This window comes from Scyliorhinus canicula, chromosome 11, assembly GCF_902713615.1.
Source record: "Scyliorhinus canicula chromosome 11, sScyCan1.1, whole genome shotgun sequence".
NCBI classification, from domain to species: domain Eukaryota; kingdom Metazoa; phylum Chordata; class Chondrichthyes; order Carcharhiniformes; family Scyliorhinidae; genus Scyliorhinus; species Scyliorhinus canicula.
In genome coordinates, this window is record NC_052156.1 from 74,522,473 (window position 1) to 74,532,945 (window position 10,473).

The window sequence follows — 10,473 nt, forward strand, 5'->3', positions numbered from 1 at the left end:
TTTAGGACTGACATTAGGGAAATATCTTCACCTAGAGAGTGGCGAGCCTGTGGAATTCGCTACCACAGAAAGTAGTTGAGGCCAAAACACTATGGCCGTGATTCTCCGGAGAGATTTCGAAGTGTGGTAATGAGCGAGAACTGCCACGAACTTCCCGGCACTCGGCCAGGCAAGGCAGGGCAGGCAATGCTATTCAATGTTAATTGGTCCACTTAATGAGGCCGCAAATGAAGGCTTCCCAACCCATTCTCACTCACCAGTCCCCCACCCCAGCTTACAGGTTCAAGCAGCACTTAAACAGCACCTGCAGTACCAACCCCACTCAGCTTACAGCCATGGCGCCCAGATGAGCGGCCATGGGGAGGTTCCTAGATGCGGTATCGGCCAGGCGGGGTGTCCTGTTCCCCCGAGTGTCCCAGAGTGTCACCTGGGATGAAGTGGCAGCAGCAGTCCGCTCGGGAAGCATGACCAGGAGGACTGGCCTCCAGTGCCACAAGAAGATCAATGACCTACACCGGGCAGCATGGGTGAGTTGACACCCCAGTCTCCCTTCACACCCCCACCCAATGTGAACCGTACATGTGGCCGCACGATGCCCTCTGTCTCCACGGGAGAAACTCTCCCACAATTGCCAGGAGAGGGTCCAGACTGTCCTATGAGGAATGGGCCCTGAGGATGAGGGGTGGTTTTTGCCACACAGACTGACCCATCCCTCCAAGTGACCATGTGTCCATTCCCCGCAGGTCCTCCAGCTGACGGCACTGGCCCATCCCTGGATGCGGAGTTGTTGGGGAACCGAAGCTTCTGTAAGAAGATCAGGAAAGTGATTGAGGAATACATAGGATTTAACTGCTCAAGGGAATTATCACAGGCCGTGGTATGGGAGGCCCTAAAGGTGGTAATGAGAGGGGGAGGGGGGCGGGGTAAGTGATATCATTTAGGCCGAGGTGGATAAAGAGGAGAGGGAGAAGCGGCAAAAGCTGATAGAGGAGATGTTGGAGGTAGACAGGAGGAGGGAGCTCCAGGCTAGAGGGAAGGCGGTACGCCAACTGAGCTGGGCAAGGGGAGCGATTTATGAATACGAGGAGAAGGCAGTATGCTGGCAGCCCAACCTAGGAGCGAGGCGGTGGCGAGGAAGATAGTACAGGTGCGGGATAGGATGGGGAAATTGGTGGTGGCCCGGAGCAGATTAAAAGGTGTCAGAGGACTTCGCGGAAAGCTGTAATGGTCAGAGCGACCGGGAGAGGAACCAAGGGATGAGGGAGTTCCTGGATGGGCTGGTGTTTCCGAGGTTGGAGGAGGAAGATAGGACCAGATGGGAGGGTTCGGTGGGGGATCAAGAGATAAAGGAGGCAATTGGGAAGATGCAATCGGGGAAGGTGGCAGGGCCAGGTGGGTTCCCAGTGGAGTATTACAAGACATTTTAAGCTGATGGTGGGGATGTTTGAGGAAGCGATAGGGAAGGGGGTGCTACCACAAAGTTCAATCTCCCTGCTATTAAAGAAAGACAAGGAACCGATGGAGTGTGGGTCGTATAGGCCCATATCGTTATTGAATGCAGATGCCAAGATACTGGCGAATGTACTGGTAGCAACGTTGGAGGGCTGCCTCCCGAAGGTGATAGGAGAAGGTCAGACAGGGTTTGTGAAAGGAAGGCAGCTATTTTTGAATATTAGGAGGTTAGTAATTATGACACCGGCCGAGGGAAAGGAGACGGAGGTGGTGGTCGGGCTAGATGTGGAAAAGGCGTTCGATCGGGAAGAGTGCTGGTTCTTGATGGTCCTGGAGAGATTTGGGATTGGGCCGAGATTTACGGAATGGGTACAGCTACTATATACCAACTGGAACTGATGGCGAGTGACCGCACAAATAATATGAGCTTGGGGTATTTTGCTCTGCAACGAGGTACCAGGCAGGGGTGTCCCATCTTCCCCCTGCTAGTTGCAATAGCGATAGAGCCATTGCCCATCGCTTTAAGGAGTTTGGGACTGTGGAAGGGGGTAGTGCGATGGGGGATGGAATATAAGGGTATCTTTGTACGCGGATGATTTATTGTTGTATGTTTTAATGCCCAGTACATCGGTGGGGAACATAATGGGACTTCTCCAAAGGTTTGGCTTGTTTTCAGGATACAAATTAAATTTGGAGACGACTGAGTATTTTGTAGTGTCCCAGCCAGGAGTGGGGGCGGGACTGGGCGGGCTGCTATTTTGCAGGGCGGCAATCCACTTCAGGTACTTGGGGGTGCAGGTACTGTGGGATTGTGGGGGGGGGGGGGGCTGTGGGCTCCATCGATACAATATTACTAGTTTGGTGGGTGGGTGAAAGCGGACTTTGCAAGGTGAGACAACCTCCTTCTTTCATTGGCAGGCCGGGTGCAGGCAATTCAATGAATGTGCTGTCACGATTTTTGTTTTTATTTCAGTGCCTGACAAATTTTTATACAAGGCATGCTTCAAGGAAGTGGACAAATTGGTCACCTCATTTATCTTATGGGGGACTGTAGCCAGGGTCGGAAAGGTAGTCCTCCAGCAATGGCGGCAGGCGGGGGGGCTGGGCCTACCAAATTTACTATACTATTATTGGGGGTAAATGCGGAAAAGGAGGGGACGGGGTGGGGTGGAAGAGAGAGGGAGGGGAGAGTCCAGGTAGTTTAGGATGGAGTACGGTCTGTGTAGGGGGGTTGGGGCGGAGGGTGCTGGCAACGGCGCCACTTCTGATGGCCCCGGGCAAATGCTCCTCAAGTCCCATGGTGGTGGCGGCAACACAACAGTTGGAAGCAGTTGAGGCAGCACTTTTAAGTTGGGGGTTGGGTTAGGGGAGATGCCAATTAGGGGGACTCATGGGTCCAAACCAGGTTGGCTGGATGGGAGGTTTCGAAGATGGGAGAAGAGGGTGATCAGGTTATTAAAAGATCTGTTCCTGGTGGGATGTTTTGTGAGGTTGGAAGAGTAGGGAGAGAAGTATGGACTGAGGCAAGGGGAAGGGTTTTGGTACCTGCAGCTCCGAGACTTTGCAAGGAAGGAGGTTGCAAGCTTCCCGCTAGCGTTGGCTCCCTCATTGTTGGAAGAGGTATTGACAACAGGGGGATTGGAGAAGAAGTGGTGTCAGCGATTTATGGAAGATTCTAGATGAGCAAGGGGTGTCCATGGAAGGGATTAAGGCCAAGTGGAAAGAAGAGTTGGGGGAAGGTACTGGAAGAAGGATTGTAGTGTGAGGTGCTACGAAGAGTGAACGCCTCAACCTCATGCGCGAGTTTGGGGCTGATGCACCTGAAGGTCGTTTATAGGGCGCACCTCGTGAGGGTGAGCTGACCCTTCGAGGGACTGGAGGATGATTGTGAGCAGTATGGAAGGGGCCTTGCAAATCATGCACATATGCTTTGGTCCTATCCAAAGCTGGAGGGTTACTGGAGGGAAGTCTTTAGTATCATCTCTGATAGAAGTTTAGCTGCTGTAGTACAAAGAGTCAAAGGTTCTGCTGCTTTTCCACAAAACACCTTTAATTTCCTTCAACAGACTTTGCACAAAATTCTAACATCATACCACCTCACACAAGGGCCACCTGAAGCTCCTTTACATATCATTGTCAATTATTGGATGCTTAACATAAATGAGACAACTAATTGGAATGTCTCTTAACCCATTACTTAACAATCTCGGGGTACTAAATGTGGACTTGGAACCGGGTCCCTTAGAGGCCATTTTCGGTGTGTCGGACTAGCCCGAGCTGCAGATGGGTTTTAGCCTGGGCCTCGCTGATCGCCTGAAGGCGGGTCCTGTCGGGTTGAAGGTCAGCTTCTTCAACCTCTGTCTCGGCTCGGCGGGGGGGAACTGCTGGAAGTTCTGACTGGAAGGTGAAATTTAAGCTGAGGGGATGAAGGAGGGGTTTGAAAATTCCTGAGGACTGTTTATTGTGCACTTTTGGGAAAAGGTTACCATTGAACATGGCCGGGCGGGGGAATTTGCTGTTGCTTTGTTTTGTTTACTTTTATCTGGAATTCACAAATGATTTATTGGATTGTATATTGGGGGGGGGGGGGGGTTGTTATTTTGGAGGGATTGTTAACGTGTTTGTTTTTTGTTTGTTTTTTTTTGTTTATTTGATGTAAATGTGGAGAATAAAAAGATTATTCTTAATAAAGCAGCAGCTTTCTGCCACACGGCCAGAACCCACTGCGCTCAGTAGGAGTTATGGGTGATTGGGGGCAGAGAGATGGGGGGCAGGGTTGTCCCTAGTACAGGAACACACGGTCCAGGGGTTAGCATGGTGGTCCCGCGCACATCCGGAACCCCCACTGCCTCGCAGCCCCCCCCCCCAAGCACAGGGGCAGGATGCCCTTTCCCCCCCAGACTGACTCATTGCCTGTGAGCGAGTATGGCTGCTCACCACCTCATCCCTCAGCAGCCCATCCTCCAGGTTCAGGATTTTGGAAAGGAGTACTAATCGGTGCCAGCGTGTCCACTTGCTGGGGAGGCCGCTGAATCATGAGAGGCCATTAGATATGGGGAGGTTTAGGTGTATGGTAATAGGGCTTAAGTGGTAATAATTGGTTTCTCGCTACGATTCTGATTTTGCTTACGGGAGAGGGTCGGTTGTATCGCAAATGTTTTGGCGCTCAGTGTGGTTCCCGTTTTCCACCTCCCCCGCTTATCACCGGCCTCGTTTCACTCAAGCGAGAGTGCAACAAGGCCAGAGAATTGTGCTGTATCTTTTCAAGAAACAGTTGGAGACTGTTCTTGGGGCAAAGGGGATCAAAGAATGTGAAGGGAAGGTAGCAGGCGTTACTATGTTAGGAACATTTGGGGTGATCAAATAAAGGCACTTAAAAAGACTAGGGGATTTAACAGGATGAATATAGAAGCTATTATCACCGCTTGTCCAGGACATAAGGGCAGTGTTGTAAAATGAGAGTTGGGTTATATTTGAGCGAAATGAGGAAGAACGGAAATGAGGAAGGACATCACGCCAAGTGTCGTGGAAATCTGGAACTACCCACACCACCACCACCTAAAAGCTGTGGATGCAGGGTCAATCCAAATTTTCAAAACCAAAATCAATGGATTTTTACTTTGGAAATCCACGGTAGCACGTTCCATTGTCCACCTGGGTGATGCATGCGAACTGGCCATTCCACCGCACGGTCCCATCAGATCCCTGGGGTGACGCTGGTGGGGGCGGTCGAGGGGTGAGAGGCGAGGGTGGGGAGCCCAGGCCACCCACAACATCCGCCCACTCATGACAGCCCAGACCAGCCCATCCCTCGCACCCATCTGACAGAGCACCGAGGCAGGTTGCAACAGTGTTTGCACTCCTATCATGCCTTCCGCGATCTCAGCACTTCCCAAAGCATTTTACGACCAATTGAATGCTTTTTGAAAGGTAGATGCTATTGTAATTGAGGACATTTTACAATGTCAAATATTATAATTTTGGATTATAAATACGTATTTTGATCAATGGAATAGTTTATTCATAGAACACGTCTTGACTGGTCATGATATGAATGGGTTTATTTAAATTTTGACAGCCGGTTTTGTACGATACAAGGAACTGAAACCCATTGGTATTTCTTGAACATGTTCCTCTTGTCAACTGCTGTCATCACACTTGGGGGAATTCTCTTTTTGGGTGTGTGTTCCGTGTCCATCTGCCCCCTGCCTCCTTGAAAAATTGGACTTGAACAGACATCCGATGGCGAGATAAAATTCAGAATGAACATTAAATATTCTGCCCGGATTAGTGGGAAATTGGACGTTGGGTCATTGAATTAATTTCCCATGAGCTGTCAGCTGCCTTTGACGAGATCAAAGGAGAGACACAAAGGTGCTGTGATGTAGTAAGGAGCAGATAACGCGCCGAATAGACCTCCTGTCAAGTCTGAATTACCCATTTGAGCATCACAGCACTTTTGTGCGTTTTAAGATCGGTGTGTTTCATAACAAAGCTCTCTCAAGACCTGTGTTCACACCTTGCAGAAAATTTTACCTGGAGGCACTTTAATCCCATTCCAACAAACGTCTGGGCACCTCAATGATTCAGCTGTCTGCAGAGTGCTGTCATAAATCTTTCATCATCGCTTTAGGAAAGAGAGCAGGAATAGCATGTTGCAACACCGCTCCTTCCCTTCTGGTCCCAGCTCTCCAGTCGTTGCACATCTCAAACTTTATATTCTACCCCTCTGCCACTGCCACAGACCATATGCTCAGCAGATAATCTACCCTTTTTAACAAGCAATCCATGTCGCATTTTATACTAATTTCAAGAGTTTCGAAGAACATTTTTGTTCTGTTATTCACATTGTGGTTTAGGTATCGGATAGGTTCACACAGTTGTTATATTTTGATATATGTCATGTCTAACATGCATTTCCCATCTGTCACACTTCAGTTCCACATTCAGTTGTTTGTGCCACGTTTTATATTTAAAAACATCTTAAGAAACAAAACCAACCATTGTAGGAATGCAGATATTTTCTGAGTAGAAAATACCCAAAAGCAGGGCATTTATTCTGACTTCTGCCTGATTATCGGGTGTGGTTGCAAATGATCAAAAACAACAATTTGCATCTATATAGTAACCTCTTTTTATAAATTTAGAGTACCCAATTCAGTTTTTCTAATTAAATGGGCAATTTAACATAGAACAGTACAACACAGAACAGGCTCTTCGGCCCTCGATGTTGTGCCGAGCAATGATCACCCCACTCAAACCCACGTATCAATCCTATACCCGTAACCCAACAACCCCCCCCCTTAACCTTACTTTTTAGGACACTACGGGCAATTTAGCATGGCCAATCCACCTAACCCGCACATCTTTGGACTGTGGGAGGAAACCGGAGCACCCGGAGGAAACCCACGCACACACGGGGAGGACGTGCAGACTCCACACAGACAGTGACCCAGCCGGGAATCGAACCTGGATTTAGCGTGGCCAATCCTCCTAGCCTGCACATCTTTGGCTTGTGGAGGCACGCAAACACGGGGAGAATGTGCAAACTCCACACAGACAGTGACCCAGAGCCGGGATCGAACCTGGGACCTCGGCGCTGTGAGGCAGCAGGGCTATAACCCACTGCGCCACCATGCATAGCAACTTTAACATCACAATTCACTGCACAGGAATGTTATCAAACAAAATTTGACACCGCATCACACACCGTTATTAAGTCAGGTGACCATAAGCTTTGGTCAAGGAGATAGATTTTAAGGAGTGTCTGAAAGGAAGAGGGAAATGTTTGTGGAATTCCAGAATTCCAGAGCTCGGGCCCTCTACAAAGAAGGTACAACCTTTAATGATGTAGTGAAAGATATCAGAGAAGAGCAGCAGGCCAAATTGGAGGAAGGCTGAGGTTTTATTTTTGTGGGGTGGTTGCAGACCAGAGGAGGCTGCAGAGATTGAAAGAGATGAAGTGACAGCTGGATATGACTGTCGAGTGTGACAGTTTTAAAATGAACGGATTACTGGAGCAGGAGGAGGCAGTGTAGGTCAGTGAGTGCAGATATGGTGGGGAAATGCTGCAGGTCAGAACATGGGCAGCTGAGCTCAGTACAAACTGAAATGAAATGAAAATCGCTTATTGTCACGAGTAGGCTTCAATGAAGTTACTGTGAAAAGCCCCTAGTCGCCACATTCGGGCGCCTGTCTGGGGAGGCTGGTACGGGAATCGAACTGTGCTGCTGGCCTGCTTGGTCTGCTTTAAAAGCCAGCGATTTAGCTCAGTGAGCTCAACCAGATGAGGCCAGCCAAGGCAGCATTGTAATATTTGGGATGACAAAAGCTTGATTTGAGGGCATCCATGTCAGGGGAGCTGAGGCAGGGGCAGAAATGGTCAATATTGCAACGGTGTAAATACCCGGTCTTGGTGATAGAGAGGAGATGGGGACAGACCTTCAGTTCAATTCGAGATCAAATAGGATACAGAGGTTGCAGACAGTGGTTGGGGGTAAGTGGCGATGGAATCAGTGTCTTAAGGAATGTAGTGACGGCAGCCGAATACAATGGCTTTGCTGTTTTTTATGAAGTGGAATCACTGTTGTAATGTAGTAAACAGGGCAACTAATTTGCACCCAGCCAAGTCCCCACAGGCAGCAATACAAAAATGAAAGAATCTATTGAGGGATACATTTTGGCATGAATATTGGAAATAGTTCCCTAAACTCTTCTTGAAAAGTGTGCCGTGGGATCTTTCATGCTCGCCTAAGCCAAAAGATCACACCTCTGATTGTGCAGCACTCCTTGCGTACTGCACTGGAGTGTCGGCCTTGAGTTTTGCATCAAGTCCTGGAAAGGGACTTATGATGCAGAGGTGAGTGTGCTCTGAATTGCCTATTGGCTGAGGCACTGTCGGATCTTTGCATCCATTGAGAGGACAGATGGGACCTTGGTTAAACATCTCAACCGGAGGAGGTAGCATCTCTGACGTGGCAGCTCTCCCTCGATGCTACACAGGAGTGACAGCCTATACCTCCTCTGCTTACCAAAGTGTACTATTTGACCTGCCAAAACTACGACAAGAGACACCTTTTATCTTCTAATTATTGAAAGCTAACCTGTGCTAGGGTACGGGGAAAGTAATTAAGGGGAGGGGTTTCATTTTGCTCTTCCACCACATGCTCAATTGTTTCGACCTTATGCAAAACTTAACAAGATGCACTGCAGGAACTCGGGGAGGTTCCTTCAGCAGCACCTTCTAAACCCACAAACGCTACCACTTAGAAGGATAAGGGCAGCAGATATCTGGGAATGCCACCATCTGGAATTTCCCTGCCAAGTCACTCATCACCCTGACTTGGAAATATATCGCCGTTCCATCACTGTGGTTAGGTCCAAATCCTGCATTTCCCTCCCTAACAGCACGGTGGGTGTACTTACACCTCAGGGACTGCAGCGCTTCAAGAAGGCAACTCACCACTTTCTCAAGGGCTACAAGGGATGGGCAATAAATGGTGGCTGAGCCAGCGATGCCCACATACTGGAAAATGAGTTTTTAAAAACTTGATGGTGAAACCATCTTCCCCTCTGACCTGACCACTGATAGCGAAGACTTTTTCTTTTTCTGATTTCTTTTCTACTGGCAAGAACGAATGTTAAGTCTGAATGACAGAATTCCTTGCCTGTCGTATATAGAGTTTATTGAATATGTTGAAATGTTGTCATTGGTTGTATAATGCGAGCAATAATAGTTTGAGTTGAGACAAGAAGGGGAAGGACATCCTTTTACAACTTTTACAAATAGGGATGGGGGGTTTCCTGCTCCAAGTCCTTAAGTTGATTCTTGTCCACAAAACTACTGTGCGTCATTGGAAATTCCTGCCTGTGGTTGCACAGCCCATATTTGGTGATTGCAGTGAACCTCTTGTACTAACTATTTCTTTTGTGTGTAGGTACTTTGGAGGCACACTTGTCAGGCCTACTATGGACAGCAGTCTGCATTTCTCTGGCTATCGTAATCGCCCTTCCTAAACCTCATGGTATTCGAGCCTTGATTGCCTCTACGATTTTGCGACTTATATTCTCAGTTGGTTTAGAGCCAACCCTCTATTTGTTGGGAGCGTTTAATGTGAGTATTTCTTGAAACTACAACACCGGTACAATCCATGCTAACCTGGCCGAGGGGCTTTTTGATCAGTAAATGTGTCGACAGCTCTCAGAGGCAGGAAGGACCAAATGACCACTGAGTTGTATGACCATGCTCGGTGTTGAATGATTCCATGGTTCTAGAGACAGGAGCACCTCTGAAAACTTTAAGATTAATGTTGTTGTACCAATACAAAAGAGGTAAAATAGCCCGTTCTTTCTGCTTCCGAACAGCAATGCCCTTCTCAATATCTCTCTTCCCCATCTCTCGCCCTCTTCCCCATCTCTCGCCCTCTTCCCATCTCTCTCTCCCTCTTCCCCATCTCTCGCCCTCTTCCCCATCTCTCGCCCTCTTCCCCATCTCTCGCCCTCTTCCCCATCTCTCGCCCTCTTCCCCATCTCTCGCCCTCTTTCCCCATCTCTCGCCCCTTCCCCATCTCTCGCCCTCTTCCCCATCTCTCGCCCTCTTCCCCATCTCTCGCCCTCTTCCCATCTCTCGCCCTCTTCCCCATCTCTCGCCCTCTTCCCCATCTCTCGCCCTCTTCCCCATCGCTCGCCCTCTTCCCATCGCTCGCCCTCTTCCCCATCGCTCGCCCTCTTCCCCATCGCTCGCCCTCTTCCCCATCGCTCGCCCTCTTCCCCATCTCTCGCCCTCTTCCCCATCTCTCGCCCTCTTCCCCATCTCTCGCCCTCTTCCCCATCTCTCGCCCTCTTCCCATCTCTCGCCCTCTTCCCCATCTCTCGCCCTCTTCCCCACCTCTCGCCCTCTTCCCCATCTCTCGCCCTCTTCCCCACCTCTCGCCCTCTTCCCCACCTCTCGCCCTCTTCCCCATCTCTCGCCCTCTTCCCCATCTCTCGCCCTCTTCCCCATCGCTCTCGCCCTCTTCCCCA

At 49.3% G+C, this 10,473-nt stretch overlaps 1 protein-coding gene across 4 annotated transcripts in view; it reads left to right on the forward strand.

Annotated features, from left to right (window-relative positions):
- The window catches only part of LOC119973141 (inositol 1,4,5-trisphosphate receptor type 1), a 624,311-nt gene that overhangs the window by 481,283 nt on the left and 132,555 nt on the right, over positions 1-10,473 (forward strand). For all 4 annotated transcript variants that reach the window (XM_038810748.1, XM_038810749.1, XM_038810750.1 and 1 more), the window contains one exon: positions 9,390-9,565. In XM_038810748.1, coding sequence (XP_038666676.1) covers positions 9,390-9,565 — 176 coding nt within the window. The remainder of the gene's footprint in view (positions 1-9,389; positions 9,566-10,473) is intronic.